This window comes from Drosophila nasuta, chromosome 2R (genome assembly GCF_023558535.2).
Source record: "Drosophila nasuta strain 15112-1781.00 chromosome 2R, ASM2355853v1, whole genome shotgun sequence".
In the NCBI taxonomy this organism is placed as follows: Eukaryota; Metazoa; Arthropoda; class Insecta; order Diptera; family Drosophilidae; genus Drosophila; species Drosophila nasuta.
In genome coordinates this window covers 10,758,002-10,778,855 of record NC_083456.1, presented here as the reverse complement: position 1 = coordinate 10,778,855, position 20,854 = coordinate 10,758,002, and the positions used below count along the sequence as shown (strand labels likewise).

At 37.5% G+C, this 20,854-nt stretch overlaps 7 protein-coding genes across 10 annotated transcripts; 1 reads left to right on the top strand and 6 right to left on the bottom strand.

The window, feature by feature from the left end:
• The first annotated feature begins 25 nt into the window (after positions 1-25).
• Positions 26-2,590, top strand: LOC132784177 (arrestin domain-containing protein 17). The gene is made up of 4 exons (XM_060789600.1): positions 26-269; positions 870-1,025; positions 1,088-1,885; positions 1,948-2,590. Exons 1-4 carry the CDS (start codon positions 155-157, stop codon positions 2,100-2,102), a joined length of 1,224 nt encoding a protein of 407 aa, XP_060645583.1. The 5' UTR covers positions 26-154; the 3' UTR covers positions 2,103-2,590.
• LOC132784180 (axoneme-associated protein mst101(1)-like) lies at positions 2,209-3,821 on the bottom strand. Its single transcript, XM_060789609.1, has one exon. It carries the CDS (start codon positions 3,734-3,736, stop codon positions 2,285-2,287), a length of 1,452 nt encoding a protein of 483 aa, XP_060645592.1. The 5' UTR covers positions 3,737-3,821; the 3' UTR covers positions 2,209-2,284.
• On the bottom strand, positions 3,718-6,723 carry LOC132784176 (axoneme-associated protein mst101(2)-like). Of its 2 annotated transcripts, none has more exons than XM_060789598.1 (3): positions 6,407-6,723; positions 4,480-6,338; positions 3,718-4,368 (listed from the first exon to the last, which is right to left on the bottom strand). In XM_060789598.1, exons 1-3 carry the CDS (start codon positions 6,627-6,629, stop codon positions 4,180-4,182), a joined length of 2,271 nt encoding a protein of 756 aa, XP_060645581.1. In that variant the 5' UTR covers positions 6,630-6,723; the 3' UTR covers positions 3,718-4,179. The 2 variants fall into 2 exon arrangements, with proteins under 2 accessions (XP_060645581.1, XP_060645582.1); XM_060789599.1 differs by having other exon boundaries at positions 3,718-4,403; positions 4,581-6,338.
• Positions 6,724-8,907: 2,184 nt separating this feature from the next.
• LOC132784529 (uncharacterized) lies at positions 8,908-13,286 on the bottom strand. Of its 3 annotated transcripts, none has more exons than XM_060790200.1 (2): positions 9,593-13,286; positions 8,908-9,287 (listed from the first exon to the last, which is right to left on the bottom strand). In XM_060790200.1, the coding sequence occupies exons 1-2, from the start codon at positions 13,136-13,138 to the stop codon at positions 9,273-9,275; spliced, it is 3,561 nt and encodes a 1,186-aa protein (XP_060646183.1). In that variant the 5' UTR covers positions 13,139-13,286; the 3' UTR covers positions 8,908-9,272. The 3 variants fall into 3 exon arrangements, with proteins under 3 accessions (XP_060646183.1, XP_060646181.1, XP_060646182.1); XM_060790198.1 differs by having other exon boundaries at positions 8,908-9,300; positions 9,593-13,270; XM_060790199.1 differs by lacking the exon at positions 8,908-9,287 and adding an exon at positions 9,382-9,494.
• Positions 13,287-13,478: 192 nt separating this feature from the next.
• Positions 13,479-15,342, bottom strand: LOC132784536 (sorbitol dehydrogenase-like). Its single transcript, XM_060790207.1, has 7 exons — positions 14,917-15,342; positions 14,810-14,854; positions 14,718-14,751; positions 14,195-14,664; positions 13,926-14,144; positions 13,754-13,875; positions 13,479-13,695 (listed from the first exon to the last, which is right to left on the bottom strand). The coding sequence occupies exons 1-7, from the start codon at positions 15,157-15,159 to the stop codon at positions 13,512-13,514; spliced, it is 1,317 nt and encodes a 438-aa protein (XP_060646190.1). The 5' UTR covers positions 15,160-15,342; the 3' UTR covers positions 13,479-13,511.
• Positions 15,343-15,465: 123 nt separating this feature from the next.
• LOC132784540 (sorbitol dehydrogenase-like) lies at positions 15,466-17,055 on the bottom strand. The gene is made up of 6 exons (XM_060790211.1): positions 16,900-17,055; positions 16,793-16,826; positions 16,255-16,724; positions 15,976-16,194; positions 15,795-15,916; positions 15,466-15,728 (listed from the first exon to the last, which is right to left on the bottom strand). Exons 1-6 carry the CDS (start codon positions 16,951-16,953, stop codon positions 15,545-15,547), a joined length of 1,083 nt encoding a protein of 360 aa, XP_060646194.1. The 5' UTR covers positions 16,954-17,055; the 3' UTR covers positions 15,466-15,544.
• A 388-nt stretch (positions 17,056-17,443) lies between these two features.
• Positions 17,444-20,721, bottom strand: LOC132784538 (uncharacterized). Its single transcript, XM_060790209.1, has 2 exons — positions 20,203-20,721; positions 17,444-20,048 (listed from the first exon to the last, which is right to left on the bottom strand). Exons 1-2 carry the CDS (start codon positions 20,347-20,349, stop codon positions 18,906-18,908), a joined length of 1,290 nt encoding a protein of 429 aa, XP_060646192.1. The 5' UTR covers positions 20,350-20,721; the 3' UTR covers positions 17,444-18,905.
• Between the last annotated feature and the right edge of the window lie 133 nt (positions 20,722-20,854).

Here is a 20,854-nt window from a genome sequence, read left to right as displayed (position 1 = left end):
ATTTTTGAAATTCAGCTTACGGTCGCACTCCAACACGAATGTTAAGTTGGCAAGCGGGGCACGGTTCAATACATAGCCTAACGTTGGGCTTCCCAGTGTTTACATATATAGCAGAAATAGGTATTTTATTCGAGTTATACTTTATCGAAAGACTATGGGTATCAAAGGCTGCGAGATCCAACTGGATAATCCATGGAACACATACTACGCCGGACAAACAATCAACGGCCAGGTCAAAGTTACATTCGATTCGCCCAAAAAAGTACGAGGTAAGAGTGTATGTAATTCATATTATATACTATATATAATTAATTTATGTGATCATGGCACGCATTACTCATAAGAATGACGGCATCACAACAATGATTAATGCGATTGATTGTTGTTGTAGTAATACGCCCCTTGTACGTTGTACCTTCTAAAAAGTTTAACAACATGTAATTGACTCGTCTCATTCTCTGTTAAAAAATGCCGGTCTCATAACACAAAGGTGCAACTTATTTGGGTAACAGTATTAGAGTGGACCTAACTTACTTTCCCAATTAAAGTGCATTCAAATTATATTGTCCGACTGAAATTATTGTATTTCAATTATCTAATTGGTTAAAATATAAAATCAAAGTTTTATTGAGGTCAATCCATTACTATGCGACGATGGAATGATGCTGATGGCGATGATGTCATCGGTTTGGCAGTCATAGTGACAGCCAGAAACACAGAGCAGAACAGAGTGGAGAATAGCATTCGTCGCAAGTGTCTTTTATTTATAGAATTTATAGCAAGGCAAGCAAGCGATTGTCGTGCTTTTTGTAACGCGCCAGCATTATCTTGTTTATTCTTAAAATGATAACCACTTGTTCACTTCTTAGGTATTATAATACGATTTCTGGGCGAGGCAAACACTGAATGGACCGAGGAACGCAACGTAACGTCCAGTGAGGGCAAGACTGAGAACGAGATCACACATCTCAAGGGTCATGAAGAGTATTTTAAGATACAATACTATCTGCTCGGCGGTAAAAACAGTAAGTTGAGCATTGTGTTGCTTTTAAAATGGAAATAGATTGCTGATGATACTCCTTTACAGGCTCGGAGACTGAGCTGCCGCCAGGCACACATACCTATCCGTTCACTTGTGCCTTGCCCCCTACGTTGCCATCCTCATTTGAGGGTGAGTTTGGTCATGTGCGGTACACAATTAAAGTTACTCTGGATAGGCCATGGAAGTTTGATCAGGATATGAAAATGGCCTTTACGGTCATAGCACCTGTTGACTTGAATCTCAATCCGCGTGTAAAAGAGCCATTTAAGCTCGAGTTGGAAAAGGCATTTTGCTGTTTCTGTTGCCGTTCTGGGCCACTCGCTGTCATAACGAGCATACCTCAAACTGGTTATGTATCGGGTCAGATATTGCCCATAACCTGTGAGGTTGACAACACAAGCAATGTGAATCTCACCGCAGTTAAATTTGAATTGCGGAAGCTCGTCACGTTCCATACCAATCAACCACGTAGTGAAAAACGCGAGTCAAAGGTGATAATTTCGCAATTAAGTGTTGGACCCGTCAATGCAGGAGAATCTCGTACATTTACCCAACAAATGGAAATACCTGCATTGCCGCCAACCAATTTACTCAACTGTGGCATAATTGCGCTCGACTACGATTTGCACGTAGAATGTGATGTCAGTGGACCTCATCGTAATCTCACTGGTAAAGTGCCAATTACTCTGGGTACAATACCTCTAGCTGCCTTAAAACCACAGACGGATGACCCTTCACTGGCCCCAACCCAACCAGTTAGTCCACTTGGTGATGGCAATTTGGGCGGTGCTCTTGGCTGGAATGTCGCAGATAGCGCAGGCGGCTCCCTTTATCCCAACATACGTAAATACAAAAAACTACTCAATAATGCCCGATATTAATATTATATCTATACCTATTCACAGCGCCTCCTCAATTTGTGGAAACACAGTATCGGGCACCTACCATAACTGGTGGCGACGACTCGGAGCATACTCAAATTATTGGAGAGAATACATTTGCGCCCAGATATCCAACTTTTCAGTTTAGGAATGCTACCGCACCAGCGTTAAGCCCTTAATTACCTAGTTTTATATAAAATTGCGTTATTGTCGCATTTATACCGAAACGCTTTCCGTCCAAAAGAAAGCAAAAATATATTACTTCGCGCAAAAAAAATATTGTAATTTTGTAATCTCAGTTGACGCTCAAATACAATTTTTATTGCTCGTAATATTCTATTTTTTAATTTATCGACAACATTTATTTACTTTTACTTGGTGGTTTATCATTGGCCATTTTAAGACATTCCTCTTTAATTTTTTTTCCTTTTTCTTTTTGTGCTTTTCGCTTGGCCTCTTCCTTACACTTGGTTGCCAAAGCCTTTTCCGCTAATTTCTTACAATGTTGTTTAAGTCTGTCTATTAACTTCTGCTTAGCCATCTTTTCACATTTCTCCTTCTGCGCTGCCTCCGCGCACGCTTTCTTTAGCTGATCTTGTTTCGATTTTTTTGCCACTTTACCACTTCTTTCCCATGGGGGTTTCTCCCATGGAGGGACGCATAGCACGCATTTCTTGTCAACCTTTGGTTCTTTTTTCTTTTGAGCCATTGCGCTGCATTTCTTTTCAAGCTTCGCCTTTTTTTCTATTGCCGCACATTGTTTTTGAAGCTGAGCTTTTTGTTTCTTCTTGGCCATTGCCTTGCACTGCTTTTGAAGCTTTGCCTTCTTTTCCTTTTGAGCCAATGCGCTGCATTGCTTTTTAAGCTTTGCTTCTTTTTCTTTTTTCGCCATAGCTGCACATTTCTTTTTTAACATTGCTTTTTGTTCCTTCTTGGCCATTGCCTTGCATTGCTTTTTTAACTGATTTTGCTTTTCTTTCTTAGCCATTGCCTTGCATTGCTTTTTTAGTTTGGCTTGCTTGCTTTTCTTTGCTAATTTAGTACACTTTGCTTTTTGGGCCAATTCTTTACATTGTTTTTTTAGTTTGTTTTGTTGAGAAGCGCTCTTACCACCCTTGCTTTTCTTTTTTCTTTGAATTGTATCGGGCATTGAATCACATTCTCCTTTGCATCGTTTTTTCATTTCCATTTGATCGACACAATCTCCTTTGCATCGTTTATTTCTTTGGATTGAATCGGGCATTGAATCGCACTCCCCTTTGCATTTTTTATTTCTTTGGATTGAATCGGGCATTGAATCGCACTCTCCTTTGCATCGTTTTCCTCCTTTACCTTTCTTGCTTTTCTTTGCTAATTTAGCACACTTTGCTTTTTGGGCCAGTGCTTTACATTGCTTTTTTAGTTTGGCTTGCTTGCTTTTCTTTGCTAATTTAGTACACTTTGCTTTTTGGGCAAGTGCCTTACAATGCTTTTTTAGTTTGGCTTGCTTGCTTTTCTTTGATTTACCTTTTCCTCCTTTACCTTTCTTGCTTTTCTTTGCTAATTTAGCACACTTTGCTTTTTGGGCGAGGGCCTTACATTTCTTTTTTAGTTTGGCTTGAGAAGCGTCCTTACCACCTTTACCTTTGCTTTTCTTTTTCTTTTGGATTGTATCGGGCATTGAATCGCACTCCCCTTTACATTTTTTATTTCTTTGGATTGAATCGGGCATTGAATCGCACTCCCCTTTGCATTTTTTATTTCTTTGGATTGAATCGGGCATTGAATCGCACTCTCCTTTGCATCGTTTATTTCTTTGGATTGAATCGGGCATTGAATCGCACTCCCCTTTGCATCGTTTTCCTCCTTTACCTTTCTTGCTTTTCTTTGCTAATTTAGCACACTTTGCTTTTTGGGCCAGTGCTTTACATTGCTTTTTTAGTTTGGCTTGCTTGCTTTTCTTTGCAAATTTAGCACACTTTGCTTTTTGGGCAAGTGCCTTACAATGCTTTTTTAGTTTGGCTTGCTTGCTTTTCTTTGATTTACCTTTTCCTCCTTTACCTTTCTTGCTTTTCTTTTGCTAATTTAGCACACTTTGCTTTTTGGGCGAGGGCCTTACATTTCTTTTTTAGTTTGGCTTGAGAAGCGTCCTTACCACCTTTACCTTTGCTTTTCTTTTTCTTTTGGATTGTATCGGGCATTGAATCGCACTCCCCTTTGCATTTTTTATTTCTTTGGATTGAATCGGGCATTGAATCGCACTCCCCTTTGCATTTTTTATTTCTTTGGATTGAATCGGGCATTGAATCGCACTCCCCTTGCATTTTTATTTCTTTGGATTGAATCGGGCATTGAATCGCACTCCCCTTTGCATCGTTTACCTTTACCTTTCTTGCTTTTCTTTGCTAATTTAGCACACTTTGCTTTTTGGGCAAGTGCCTTACATTGCTTTTTTAGTTTGGCTTGCTTGCTTTTCTTTGATTTACCTTTTCCTCCTTTACCTTTCTTGCTTTTCTTTTGCTAATTTAGCACACTTTTGCTTTTGGGCGAGGGCCTTACATTTTTTTTTAGTTTGGCTTGAGAAGCGCCCTTACCACCCTTACCTTTGCTATTCTTTTTCTTTTGGATTGTATCGGGCATTGAATCGCACTCCCCTTTGCATCGTTTTCCTCCTTTACCTTTCTTGCTTTTCTTTGCTAATTTAGCACACTTTGCTTTTTGGGCAAGTGCCTTACATTGCTTTTTTAGTTTGGCTTGCTTGCTTTTCTTTGATTTACCTTTTCCTCCTTTACCTTTCTTGCTTTTCTTTGCTAATTTAGCACACTTTGCTTTTTGGGCGAGGGCCTTACATTTCTTTTTTAGTTTGGCTTGAGAAGCGCCCTTACCACCCTTACCTTTGCTTTTCTTTTTCTTTTGGATTGTATCGGGCATTGAATCGCACTCTCCTTTGCATTTTTTATTCCTTTGGATTGAATCGGGCATTGAATCGCACTCTCCTTTGCATCGTTTATTTCTTTGGATTGAATCGGGCATTGAATCGCACTCCCCTTTGCATCGTTTTTCTCCTTTACCTTTCTTGCTTTTCTTTGCTAATTTAGCACACTTTGCTTTTTGGGCAAGTGCCTTACATTGCTTTTTTAGTTTGGCTTGCTTGCTTTTCTTTGATTTACCTTTTCCTCCTTTACCTTTCTTGCTTTTCTTTGCTAATTTAGCACACTTTGCTTTTTGGGCGAGGGCCTTACATTTCTTTTTTAGTTTGGCTTGAGAAGCGCCCTTACCACCCTTACCTTTGCTTTTCTTTTTCTTTTGGATTGTATCGGGCATTGAATCGCACTCTCCTTTGCACCGTTTGTTCCTTTGGATTGTATCGGGCATTGAATCGCACTCTCCTTTGCACCGTTTGTTCCTTTGGATTGTATCGGGCATTGAATCGCACTCCCCTTTGCATTTTTTATTTCTTTGGATTGAATCGGGCATTGAATCGCACTCCCCTTTGCATTTTTTATTTCTTTGGATTGAATCGGGCATTGAATCACACTCCCCTTTGCATCGTTTTCCTCCTTTACCTTTCTTGCTTTTCTTTGCTAATTTAGCACACTTTGCTTTTTGGGCCAGTGCTTTACATTGCTTTTTTAGTTTGGCTTGCTTGCTTTTCTTTGCTAATTTAGTACACTTTGCTTTTTCGGCCAATTCTTTACATTGTTTTTTTAGTTTAGATTTACCGCCCTTGCCGTCTTTGCCTCCTTTACCACCTTTACCACCTTTACCTCCTTTACCTCCTTTGCCTCCTTTGCCACCTTTACCTCCTTTGCCACCTTTGCCACCTTTGCCACCTTTACCACCTTTACCACCTTTACCACCTTTGGCCATTTTAGCACACATGGCTTTTTCTGCCATCGCTTTGCATTGTTTTTGAAGGTTGCGATTGGCAGATTTAGAATTTCCACTAGATTTACACATTGCTTGCTTAGCCATTTTTTTACATTGCTTTTTGAGAGTCCTTAACTTTTCTTGCCTAGCTTTTTTTGTGCACTTCTGTTTTTGGGCCAATTTATTACATTGTTTTTTGAGCTTTTCCGCTTTAACCAATTTATCGCATTTCGCTTTAAGCTCTTGAATCTTCGCTAATTTTTCGCCATTTGCTTTTTTGGCCATTTGGTCGCATTTTTGTTTTAAGTGCTGTATTCTGGTTAATTTATCCGATATATCCTCGGCGCTATTTGTTTTGACTTCTGCATTGGCTGTAGCTCTTTTTAGCTTCTTTTCTTTTTGATCTTCTTCGACAAGCTTCTGACAAGCCTTACGGAGTTTTTGTGCCAACGTCTTACATTGTTCCTTTAACTTATCTGTTTGACCTTGACAGGTTGCTTCGTTTACATCGGGCGATACCGTACTGAGCCTACGAGATTTTATCTTAAGCGTTGCCGAAAGCCCATCTATATTGGGAACGTTAAAATCCATTGATAAATCATATTAAATTAACCGATTGATTTACAATACTTACTTTTTAATTTTTGGGTTATTCTGATTTCATTCTTATTATGAGCAATACTAAAATTCTGTGCTAAAACTTTAGGCCTTACAAATTTTTGAAGAAAACCATTACAGCCGAGAGGCCTACATTTGAACGTTACTTTAGACTGAGAATAACAATTACATGAACGGAAATAGCGTTGGGCGTGAACTGGAGTGTTGTTACCTAAAGTTAAAACAGTTCGTCTAAACATTTTTTAGCCCGAGCTATTTTTTTTAATTTGGAATTTCAAATTTTTACAGTTAATTTGGTTCTGTTCCCAGAGAAGGTCTAGTAAAGTGTGTGAGTTATATATTTCTTGACCCTGCCACTAAAATTTTTAACTGACATTTTTCACTTCACCTACTGAGATTGTTTTACAAATTTGTAGGTACTTTTTTGTGCGAGTATCTTCGAACATCTTGAGAGCTCGGAAACACTCAACATTCAGACTTTTTGTAAGACCATTGATGCGCCCATCGCCAGGCCATGCTCTTTAAATTGCGTTTTCGTAAATCCACAAAATGAATGTAACAGCCAGCCAGGCATATCCGACCCTATAAAGTATATATATTCTACATCAGGGTCAACAGCTTAGATCTTAGAATCTATATAGAGATATAAAAGATAGAGATACAATCGATAAAATAAAACGAATACGATTTTTGGTACACACAATAATAATAGCCTTTGTGCTTATTGAATTTTGCAACGATCAGATAAAAATTGTAGAAGTTATTAAATAAATACTATTATAAGGGTTAAAAATATTACATATAGTAAGCTATTAAATAAATACATTGTATGCCTACGCAGAATGAACAAATTTGCTAAAATCAAGAATAAAGTCTTGAATAAAGTTTTTTATATTGTCAAAATGTAACCAAGAAGGTTTATTTTTAAATCAAAATCGAAATTCTACAAAAAATCAATATATTGCCCAATCTTGAAATTCAAGATTATAGTCTTGTTTGAAGAATGAAAAATTCTCAAAATTGACCCAAGAAGGCAAAATCTTAAATCAAGATCATAAAATCTTAATAAAACAAAAAGATTACGTATGTTCTCTATACACGACACAATGACTTAAAACATCTCTACTTACTGAATTAACAGCAACAACGACAGAAATTAGAATCTAATTAAAATAAAGGGGAATTCGGACATTTTGAGAAATAAGAACAAAATCCTTTTTTATACCCGCTACCCATAGGGTAGAAGGGTATTATAGCTTTGTGCCGGCAGGAAATGTATGTAACAGGTAGAAGGAGGCATCTCCGACCCTATAAAGTATATATATTCTTGATCAGCGTCAACAGCCGAGACGATATAGCCATGTCCGTCTGTCCGTCTGTCCGTCCGTCCGTCCGTCTGTATGAACACCTAGATCTCAGAGACTATAAGAGATAGAGCTATAATTTTTTTTCGACAGCATTTGTTATGTTTGCACGCAGATCAAGTTTGTTAAAAATTTTTCCACGCCCACTTCCTCCCCAGCAAATCAAAAAAATCGAATAACAAGCATAATTTTAAAGCTAGAGCGAATTTTGGTATGTACAATAATTACTGTAGTAGTTATGATTCCTAAAAATTTGGTTGCGATCAGATAAAAATTGTGGAAGTTATTAAAGAAATACTTTTGTATGGGCAAAAACGCCTACTTACTAGGGGTCTGAGTTGCTTTGTCCGACAATCTGGCACATTGTGCCGTTTATGGTATATTTTTAATGGTGTACTATATCGATATACCAAAAATACCATTTGGTATATTTTTAGTATTTTTTTAGTATTTTCGGTATATTTTAAAAATGATACTGCAATATTTTGCCTTTATTAAAAATGGGTAGCGGGTATCTCACAGTCGAGCACACTCGACTGTAACTTTCTTACTTGTTTTAAGATCAAAAAGTTCTTAAAACGAGATTTGCATTCTATTTTTTTTTTAAATAGAATGAACCATTCTTGAAGCAAGATTTGAATCTTAAATTATGTTATCTTATGAAGTTTTTTTTATCTTAGAATGCAAATGTAGCATACAAACCTTGATTTAAGATTATAATCTTGTTTTAAGGTTTTTTAAATTAAAAAATCTTTTTTCAGGATTGAAAAAATCATAAATCAAAATTTGCAATCTTCTTTTCAATCTCTGATTTTTTCTCAATGTGTAATTACTAGGTAGTTGCTTTAACTAACAATATGTTGAACTCTACGATATATGTATTTTGAATGTGTATCGCGGCATATTTTGATATATCTTAAAATAAATACCGCATTATTTGACTTTTATTCAAAATGGGTAACGAGTATCTCACAATCGAGCAGACTCATTGTAGCTTTCTTACTTGTTTAAAAATGCAATGACATGCGTTAATTAGCCAATAACTTCGAACTTTTGTGGTTTAGTATTTTGCATACAATTTATTTACATTCCATATAGTTACAACAATTCAGCAACCATATTTTATTTCCTTGTAAGGTAGTCACTGTTAAAATATATTTGTAAGCTAAAAATAGTTTATTTGTAAGTATAGATTTGATTCTCTACATATGACGCCTCAATAACAATGTTAGCTATGCACTGATACTTCAAACAAAACAAAACAAAAACAAATTATAGCAAATTTTAAAGTATCAGGCAATACCCAACGCAGTTTTCACTAGCGGTTCCCAGCATATTTCAATTGAGAAGTTTCTATTATCAGTTTTAAAACTTTTTTATTGGCCACTGAAGTTAATTTGTGTTAAAGTCCATTTCTCTCTATATCTATAGTTCGTTGCATGTATTAACTTCGACGTCTTATTTGTCCAAAACCTATTTTCAAAGCGATTGGTTAAATTCCTTCGTTCTTCTTGGGGGTCATTTTGCAAGTATCTGGAAAGACAGACTGTATCTCAATTAGTACGAATGTGTGGAATTTAATTGACCTACAAATAACCTAAATTCATAAAATAGATTGTACTGTTATCAACCATAATTTATACTAGAATTACTACATGCAAATATACATAGTAGGAAAGTATACCGACGTCATTCACCTCGATATGACATTGAATTTCCAACAAGTGGGAACCGATAATGCTAAAAAGATTATTTTTTTTTTATTTCGGTTTTATTGCTGAGTTGAAGCGTATTTCAAATCGACGTATTTCGTTCATGATTTAAGTACAATTTCTTACCCGAAAGCTTTCCCAAATATTTTGACTCCAATTGTTACATTTTCGAATGTTTTGCTTAGGCATTCCTCTATCTTTGGTACGGAGAGATCCACCTTGAATTTGAGTATCGAATTTCTCGTCGTCCCTCTTGATCTCTTCAACGCGCTTTTTGTGTTTCTGTTCATTAAGAGAGCCTCCCTGTATTTTAATTCTTTCACCATCAAACTCAACCAAATGACTTTCAGTCGTCGATTCTTGCAGTTTTCTTTGTTTTTGATATTTCATTCGCTCCTGACTTATAGATGCAGCACCGAGACCTTGCTTAGATAAGTCCGGCGATATGAAGGAATCACTTTTCTTTTTTGTTTGTGTTATTTTCGGGGTTGTATAGTTCTTTGAATTTAAAATTGACATATGAACATTACACAAAGTGGAAAAATGTCTTCGATTACCCCCGCCCATATTGCTATCGTCCTTACTAGTCACTAATTTAGACAAAAATTCAGATAATGTCATTCTTGATTTTGATTTTTTGCTTTTTCGGCGAGGACTATTTCTCATTCGCTTTTTGCGATCCATACTCCTCTTTTTTTCAGCATCATGAAGACGTTTGGCTTTGTTAAGATATCGTTTGGCATACTCAAATTCCTCATCATCGTGTTTATCTCTTAGAGCCTTCGTATCCTCCACTTTTTTAATATCGCCTTCTTGTATTTCAGTGAAATCGTCTCCAGTTTGGATATTAGATTTTTGTTTGCTTTCTGATTGAAAATCATTTAGATGGTTCTCTGTGTCCGGATTTTTACAATCTTCTTCGACTTTAGATTTAGCTGTGTCCTTATATTCAGATTTGCTAGACTTATGATCAAATTCATACTTTATTTTTCTTCTATTTGGTCGTGAAGTTTCCCAGTCTTCATACAGATCTCCTTCTGATTGAGTAGTGTAAAGATTCCCAGGTGTTAAACAGTTTTCCGATTTAATTTCCCTTTCATATTTTGAATACGTCTCTTGCAAAGTTTCATTATCATTAGGGTCTCCTAAATTGCCAATTTGTGTCTTAGAATTGAATTGTGATCTGTTGTTTATTTTTGATTTTGGCGTGTAATTTTGTTTCAAGGATTTATCCGCATTTTTTTCATTTAACATTACAATCCTTGAGCTGTTTTCGCCACTCTTACCGGTCTTACTTAGGTTATGTTTCCGATTCTTTACATTATTTTTTGTCTTAGATGCAATCTTATTTCGAAGCTCTTTTCGAATTTTAGAAGCATACTGTTTGGGGACTTTCCCAAATTTACCAGATCGAAATTCAACTCTTTTAAATGTTGCTTCGTTGCTTATCATGTTATCGTGCGAAGGACACTCAGATGTGGAATTGTAGAGATCACCGGGTGTTAAATTGCTCTCAGATTTTACCGTTTTTTCCGTTCCAGAATTTTCTTTCTCCGAAGTTCCTGAGGTGCCAGCTGAATTTGAATATTTTTTATGTGGCATTGATTTCAATTCGAAAATGGAGTCAACTGGATTGTACTTTTCATTTGATTTTGTTGAAACCTTTTTTATATTTTCAGACGATTTATGCCTTTTACTACTTTTCTTGAGTTCGAAAACTGAATCGACTGCATTAAACTTTGATGATGATGTCTCATTTTCAATACAATCATTTCCTGAAAATTCGGCAATTATTTGCGAACCAATCGTCTGATGATATTCTTCTTCATATGGTCTTGCTACTGATGATACCCCAGTCTTGGATTCAAACTCTGAATTATCAGTATTCATTTTGGATACGATATTGTTCGTTCCAATTCCAGTATTGTTGTATTCACCAATATTACCACCAAAAGGTGTTGATTGATCACCTACTAAGCCATTATCAGTAATATTTAATTCTTGTTCTGCGCGAATTTTTGATTTGGCCTCAAGTAACATTGCAACTGTGCCCCTCAAAGGTGTTTTGCCAGTTATATTATTTGGAATATTGCTCGGATATGTGATATATTCAGCTTTCTCATTCAATTTAGAAGATAAACTGGAATCCATTTCAATATCATCAAATGATTCGCTCGTGTAACCGGACCGAGTATCCATTTCATTGAAATTATTATCCGTAATATCAAATGACTCCGATTTTTTAAATTTTTTTATTTTATCTGATTTTGAATCACTCATTTCAACATCAAAGTCCTCCCCATCTTCGTGTTTGTGTCCCAATGAGTTCATATCTTGCTGATCATCCAAATAATTGCCGCTCTCAATATTCGTTGGAAAAACGTATGGCTCGTCGGTACTTCCCAATGTTATCGTCGAAGAGTCGTTTTCAGCTTGACTATCGTTTGCAGGACTGGAATCCGCTTTTTCATAATAGTAGTCCTTTAAGCCTTTTGTATTAGAAATATTCGAATTTTTCACAAAAGATGCATAAGGGGTTTCACTTGAACTTTCTGAAAGCATATCCGTTATTTTAAATGATTTACTCTGATCTTTTAGTTTGGATTTGTCAAAAATAAAAGGAACATTGGGCTTAGCTTGCAGATCAATTGATTTCTTGGATGCAGTATTGTCAACAATATTCTTATCTCTTTCGTCATCGGGAACATGAGCTGGTATTCTTAGGCTTTGTGGTTTTGGTGAGCTCTTTTCGTTCTCGCCAGAAATATGTGAATCGAAGTCATGAATTAAAGATTGTTGTTGCAAACTTGCACGATGAACATCTTCGTGGGAGGGAATTCTCAAGTTGTCATTATCTGAAGAGCGCGCTGCTTCTTTTGCAGAGACATCCGGTTCTATACTATTAATTTTTGAATCCAGTTTTGCATTATTTAAAAGGTTTTTAATGTATTCAATATTCTCCTCGCAAACCTTTTCAATGTTGGTAAAATCCAATTTTTTCTCAAAATCTACCGATTTAGTTTGAGCTAAAACCAGTTCGTTATTTTTGCATTTTTTATCCGAATCTTTCGGTGCAGGTTTACCATGTTGAATTGAAGTATTAGATACGCCAGCTTTAGTTATAGAATCGACCAAAATAACTTTGTTATCCTGAGGTTTTTTATCCGAACCAGTGTTCGAAATTGTTCGAGATTTAATTGAAGTATGAGATCTACCAGCTTTAGTTGCGGAAACATGTGAATCGACTGAATTGACCGACTTGTCCGCTGTCATTGCAGTCGCTTCAACGCCACAACAATACTGGCCAACTTTACCAAAGGATCCACTTGAACTCGTTTTCTCACAACTATGTATCTTGGAGGGTTTGGAAGTTGAGGAGCTCTTCACTACCTTTATATTGCTTTTACAACTTGGAATTGTTTCCTCCCTTTGTTTATTGGTGCTTTCAGCACTTTTTTCTGACGTACTTAGAAACTTGTTACTACTTTCGGCTAAAGCTTTTTCTTTTCGGGTGTCCAATTTATTCTTATTTTGCTGTTGTTTTTTGATGCCATCATCAATGCCAGAGCCATTGTTGCGTTCATGGAAGTGTCGAAGTGTCACAGGTAAGCTGCATCTAATTCGCCGAAAAGCATTAATACTTCGCGATAATCGACACGATATATTAGCCATTTATGTTATGAATCCCCGCTTTTGAATTTTGATAATGTTTTCAAAACTTTTTTAGATAGAACTGAAATTTTGTATGAGGCCAAGACATATGTAGTAATGTTTTCTAACAATCACATTACTCTGACTGATGATGTAAGTTATATCTTGTTTGACCAAAAAAAAATCTCAAATTTTATACGTCAGTGACGTATAACATTGATTGACCCATGTAAGCCTTCTCAGTTTCAGTAATACCAAAATGCGTATTGAATATTAATCATACGGCCTAAAGAGGAAAATTTACTAAAAAAGTAGAAAACTTAAAAAAAATTAAAAATTGGCAATAGATTATATATAAATTGAATTTATTTTAGCATGTGAAAAGATTCTAAAATTAAAATTTGACAGGGTTGTTTGTGTCCCTTGGCTGGACGTGAATCATAACTTTGATAGGCCCGCCAAGACCACAGCGTGATGTTTCAAAAGCCTTCTCAGTTTCTGTTATATCAAAATGATGGGTAACAAGACGCTTCACATTCGCCTGCCCGGATGCAACTAGAGCTAAAGCGCCAGCATAGCTAGAATATATAATTGTATGCATTTTACGATAATATCTTGATATACTGAGTGACTTACTCGTTACAGTATCGAAAAACTCCGCGAATATCCACTTCACGAATCAACGCATTCAGAAGAGGAAGCTTCATTTCTTCTGCTCCCATGCCCACAACTACAACAACTCCGCCAGATCGTGTTGCCTAGTATGACAGCTCGATTAAATTATAATCTATCATGCTTAGCAACTTACCATGATAGCGAGGCGTGTACTACTTTCGGCCCCACAACAATCGATTGATTTGTCGGGCTCTCCATTCATAGTTTGACGAACGCACTCCAATATTTCTTCGAGAGAATCATCGCGCTTAAGCAGCAGTGTGTGAGTAGCTCCCAGCTCTTCGGCAATAGTCAGACGATCTTGCAGCAAATCCGTTATCATAATCTCCGTTGCACCCATAGATTGTGCAGCCTTTACAAGGTTTATATGTAAAACAAGTTTTGCTTTGTAATGCTGCTTACGATTAGTGACACCAATCCAATAGTTCCTGCCCCAAGGATCAGCACCTTTGAGCCAAGTCCAACATCAGCCCGACGACAGGCATGAACGCCAACAGACAGAGGTTCCAACAAAGCACCTTCTTCCATCGTGACATGATCGGGAAGCTTGAAGCAGAAATGAGCGGCTTGCTTGTAATATCGAGTCAGATTACCGTCGTATGGAGGCGTGGCACAGAAGACCATATCGGGACAGAGGTTATACTTGCCAATTTTGCACAGTTCGCAATTGCCACAGGGAATGCCTGGCTCCATTGCCACTCGATCGCCTACAACTAAATTGCGAACTCTGCTACCAACTTTGGTTATAACGCCAGAGCTTTCATGGCCAATGATCATGGGTTTGGTCAACACAAAGTGGCCAATACGTCCATTTACCCAATAATGGATATCTGATCCACAAATGCCTACACAGTCCATGGCTATCAACACTTCTGCAAATCCCACTGTGTTGATTAATTAAAGCCTTTATAGACAGCACACTTACCATCTTCGGATATTGTCGGTATTGGACGTTGTTCCTATACTTAAATCTTAAGAAAATTATTCTTAAAAACAAAAATATATTTTAGCTTTTACCAAACGAAGGTCTTCAATGCCATGTAATACAGCCGTCAGGTTATCCTTTCATATTTAAAATACGTATACGTAATTTTGTAAGAATTCATACGCCAAGTAACACAAACCTGCTTACACTTATCGCTTTTGCATCTAGAATTGAAATAATTCCTCTGCCACACCGACATCGATCGGATCATATTGATTTGTGTTCCCTGGTCACGTTTTGCAAAACAATTTTCTTGTTTCTTGATTATATTATCAAGTCCAGTTCCATTTTCTCGGCCATAAAAGTTTCTCATTATATGTGATGGGCTAATACGCCACAAATCATTATAACTACGTAACAATCTCGACGGTAAAGAACTCATTGTTGAATCTTAATTTCACTGCAAAAATTATCACAAATATAAAGCGACTAATTACAGTAGAATATTTTATAATTTAATTAAATGCAATCTTTAGCCAATTTCCGCCCATTGATAAATGTTAATACTAAGATAAAAAATTTGTATGGAAATATTGAAATCCCTAAAGTTGAACACAATTTTTTAATCAATTCATCCACGCCATACATTGCTCATTGAAACGCCTTCTACGATTTCGAAATATCAAATTAACAAGTATTCAGATTACCTAAATATTCATAACAATAACAAGGAAAACAAATTAAAAGATTCAAGTTCCTTAAGATTTATTTGTGCATGTTCGAATATATTTTATTGATGGCCAGACGGTTTCGAAATTAGTGCGAAACTAAAATTTGACAGGATTGTTTGTGTCCCTTGGCTGGACATGTATCATAACCTTGATCGCTCCGCCCAGACCATAACGAGCTGTCTCGAAGGCCTTGGCAGTCTCTGTGATATCAAAGTGATGCGTTACCAATCGCTTTACGTTTATCTTACCGGATGCCACCAGAGCCAAAGCACCAGGATAACTGCGTAAATATTTTTATTATAGTCATTTTTGAAAAATGTAAATAATTAATGGAGGTGAAACTCACTCATTGCAGTAACGGAAAACTCCTCGAATGTCCACCTCACGAGCCAACGCATTAAAGAGTGGGATTTTTACTTCTGCTGCACCCATGCCCACAATAACTACCACTCCTCCAGATCGGGTAGCCTAGCATTATAATAAATTTTGATTAATAAAAAATATGATATTGTTAGTCCTTCGCATACAAAGATCGCCTGGCGAGTGCTGCTCTCGGCTCCACAGCAATCAATAGCTCTATCGGGCTCTTCGCTCATTGTTTGACGAATGCGCTCCGCCACAGCTTCGGCAGAATCTTCACGGTTAAGCAGCAGCGTGTGAGTGGCTCCCAGTTCTTTGGCAACATCCAGTCTATCTTGCACCAGATCCGTAATTAAAATCTCTGTTGCTCCCAAAAATTGTGCAGACTTGAAACGAAAAGAATTAAATTGCATAACTATCACAAAAAAATCGTCACTTTTACTTACGATTAGTGTAACCAATCCAATAGGTCCAGCGCCGAGGATCAGCACCTTAGAGCCAAGTCCAACGTTAGCACGACGACAAGCGTGGACACCAACCGACAGAGGTTCCAACAAGGCGGCCTCTTCCATGGTGACATGATCGGGCAGTTTGTAGCAGAAGTTTGCTGCTTGTTTGTAATAGCGGGTTAAATTGCCATCGTAGGGGGGCGTGGCACAGAACACCATGTCAGCGCAGAGATTGTATTTGCCCTGCTTGCACAGCTCACACTTCAAGCAAGGGACTCCAGGTTCAATTGCAACTCGATCACCCACAGCTAGATGCTTCACTTTGCTGCCAACTTTGGCTACAACGCCAGCGCTTTCGTGGCCAATGATCATGGGTTTAGTCAATACAAAGTGCCCGATGCGTCCATGTGTCATATAATGGACATCTGATCCGCAAATGCCAACGCTGTCCATGGCAATCAAAACCTCTAAAGTTTTGAAATAAAATAGAATGATGGACTGCCTGATGCCGATAGTTTTCGATTTTAACACTTACCATCATCGGAAATTGTCGGTATGGGACGTTGTTCCTATATGTTGAGTATGGTGGAAAGTACAGAGATTAATCTATGTAGCTTCACTTCTTGTAAACTTTATCCTTACCAAACGCAAGTCCTCAATACCATGTAATACAGCAGTCAGATTATCCTTTGCCATTTTAAATGCGTAATTTTATTTCTCTGAAAGTTTTGTACACCACGTGAAGCACAGACACAAACCCGCACGCTTCGACCGCTGTTTTGCTACTAATTCCAAAATACTCATTGTGGGCTGCTCGCTGCTGACTGCTCACTTGCTTATCAACTTGTTTCCAATACGCAATATATATGTTTGTGTATGTATAGGCATTATATATGTACACATGTGTGTACGCCTATTTTGTCAATTAAGGTAGGTGTGTTTAGGCTATTTATATGCACAAACAATATCAGCGTAATGTGGCTTTTGCCTTCCATATATGTATTATCGTCGCACTTATAAACAGCTGTTCAAGCATGCAATTTTTTTGCCCTGCTTGTTTACATTTATTTGTGTTGGCAGTAAATGCCGGTTCGTTCATCAGTCTATCTCACTCACTCTATTCAAATCGCATCGCTGCTAGTGCAATCAATTAATCAAATCAGTCAAAAAGCGGAATAAGTAGAAGTGAAGTGCAGTTTTCTTCGTTTTATTTTTCGAAATAATTTATTAATTTTAATAAGTGTTAGTTACATATGTATATGCATTAATAATACTCTTGCAGTTTGTATTCTATTTTGTAATTGTTTACTCCCAAACAACGGTTACCATAGGGAAATTATTATTTTTTTTTTTTTACCAATATTACAAATATACCATTTTCGAGATGTACCAAAATAGATTCAAAAAAATTGTAGATCTACATGCATGTATGTATATGTTTTCCAGTAGTGGTATTAATACATTGTTAATTTTAACAAATGTGGTTGACTATAAAAAAGTAATTTAATAACTCCATTTAGTACAATTTTACCAGATGTGGCAACCGTAGTCTAGGGTTAAACTTTCTTGATATCAGTTTATTTCCATGGGGTAATTCGAACATGTAATAATTTTTATTGCCTGCAGTATAGATTAAACTGAGCGTTAGTCTTAACTTTAGATTTTAATGAGCATTACGTGTTATTGACTATAGACTGCAAGGGTACTTTATCTTCGGTGCACCGAAGTTAGCTTTGCGTTCTTGTTTGTTATCAAGTATATCTCTTAACTTTTAGAATATCTATTTAAAAACGTTTTGCTTATATCGCATATACATACATAGAATTATTATATTATTAGCCTCTAGTCTTGGCTGTTTTACTATATATTTTTAGCATTTAAAAATAAAAAAATGCTTTTCACTTAAAACTAAGAAAAAGTTTCCATCACGACCATAACGCAGTTGTTTTATTTTTAGTTAATTTTAATATAAATGCATAATCCGTAAATGCAACTTTAATGCTCTGCAATATATTTAAGTGTCGTATATTTGTTAGATTTGGCGTTGACTTGTAAGGAAAGAATAATCAATAATAATCACAAATGAAGTTCTGGAGATAACCAGCTAATTTCAAAAACATTGAATATTAACGGTTATTCGATCGAGTATGTTTATAGAGACTGAGACTTACATGACTAATAGCTTAACGTCTATAATCAATAATCTTTGGATAGTGATATATGTAGATAGTATATGTATATTGGTATTTATGTAGCACTACAAGTGTATATAATATCTATATGCGTATATATGTATTTCAGTATATGTATCTAAAGCTGAATTTGCTTATGAAAGGAACAAACTTGGCCAAAAGGAAACTTAATGCATTGAACTTTAGTTGTGCTGTACTCGCAGTACAAAGATACAGATACAGATTCGTATTTGCCTCTACCATCTACGATCTAATTACGTTTATCACACATATGGTCGAAAATCGAAACCGTCGTCGTCACAAATACATTAGTTCGATATGATGTGGCTGCAGTGCTTTTGGAATATAATTGTTCGTATATTAGTTTATGGCAGATAAGGTAATTTGGGGAAGAGGCATTATTGATTTATGAAGCTTGCAGCCAGCATTTGATCTGGCTTCGACGGTTTTCTGTTTTTACATGGACAACTCTTGCCTGGGTTTGTTAATATGCAAACGTTGTGGATCCTGCGGAGCGACACAAATGTCGGTTAGTATGACCACCTCATAGGGACTGCAATCGGGCATGTGCAGAAAGCCACACAACCAGCCATAGAAACCCTTTTCAATGTCTGTGATGTCGTTCACCCAGCTGCTATATTGCAAACTTAGTTGCCGGAAGCCCGAGTACAAGCCAAGGCCAAAGGTGCAAAGTATTATGACGAGCGGATATGCTAAAAACAGCACCGGAGTGACAAAGATCTTGTGCAGATACGACTTCTCCTCGCAGTAATAGTTGAACATATTGTACCAGGTCAGAGTGCCAATGTAAAATGAGTACACGGCTGATATGATCGTCACAAAGGGCAAGCAGAGCAGCGAGATAAGAAAGATGTGCAGTCCAATGCCGCAGCTGCAAGTGCAGCACAGATTGCGTCCCTTGTGAGATTCATTTGCCATGGCATGGGCATTCAACTGCTCCAACTCCTCGCGACTAATGTTGATCTGCAGGTCAATCGATTGACCCTTTTTGCGACCCCGCTTAATGGTGCCAGTCATGGTCAAATAGTTGTTGGTGCCATCGCCCGCTTTGCGTGCCTGATAACGCTCCAAGCTCTGATCGTATGTATTGAGCACACTGGTCTCGCCCGACTCCAGATCCTCATAGTTGGCAATGTCGGGCGAGGCACGCTGACTGCGGACATGTACCGGCAGATCCGAAGTGCGTATGTTGACGCGCTTTTTGGACGACGAGCGATTGCTGAGACTGAGACAATCCTGTGACTTGCTGAGCTTGGCATCCAGACTACTCTCCGAGTAGCAACAGCTGCTGGGCGTCACAGTGCTGCTCTCGTGGCGCTGCGACGTTGACTTGGTGCCCTGCGAAATGGATTCAAAGTTGTGCAACTCATTCAGATTGTTCGCTGTTCTTGCCGATTTGTTGCTGTGTTGCGTAGAGCTGGCCGAGTGTGTGCTGGCAATGGTGTCTTGTGGGCCTCCTGCTCCTGGATCGCAACCCGGCAGTTGAGGCAGTGGCTGCTTGTTCTTGATAATCAATTTTGACTTGAGCAACTCCTCCTCGAGACCCGGATTGGAGGGCGAGAGTTTGGCTCGATTTTGCTGTAACAACGGATCAAAATGGAATGAAACTCGGTCGAATTGAAATTACGGTGCATAATACTTAAATGCTGTACTTGACCGATTTATGTTTTAACCCAGTTGCATTTAACTATTATTCACTGTACTTTCTACAATGAGAAAGAAAGCGACTCACTTGCACATTAACTATGTGATCCACATAATTTTGCTTCTTGGCCTCTGCTTTGTTTTGTTGACGTTTACGTGGCGGTATGAAAACAGGGCGTTCCTTTGTTGATGTTGTTGTCACTTCCGCCGCACTCATGGCGGTTTTGCCCACCATTTTGAACTCGTTTTTTATTTTCTCTTCGCTCAGAATCTACATATTTCGCTTAATATAATATTAATAATAATATGATGCAACTTTTTGTTGAACACACACAAAATGAATGCACTTCCTTCCCGCTGTTACTGCTCAACGTCTCGCCAGCTATGTAATTATTGATTTTTCTTGGAATTTCGCTGTGTCCTTGTGCTGAATTCGCGTTCATTGGCGTTACCGCCTTTCGGAAGACATGCAACTCGGGTTCGGGTTGGGCGGTTAATGTTTACAGCAAGCTCACGCGTGCGCTTTGCAATGTTTTCAACTGCAACCAAACAGCTGTTACCACCAACATTATTATTAAACTATTCAATTTGATAAATAAATAAAAAATAAGGCTTAATTAAATGCGTTAGCATTATTCAAATTATTTAAAAATAGTACAAAGTACTTTGGGTGCATTTCAATTCGCCGTCTTTAAGCGAAAATGAAACGTTTGTCAAAGTTGCCATATGTCAGCAATACA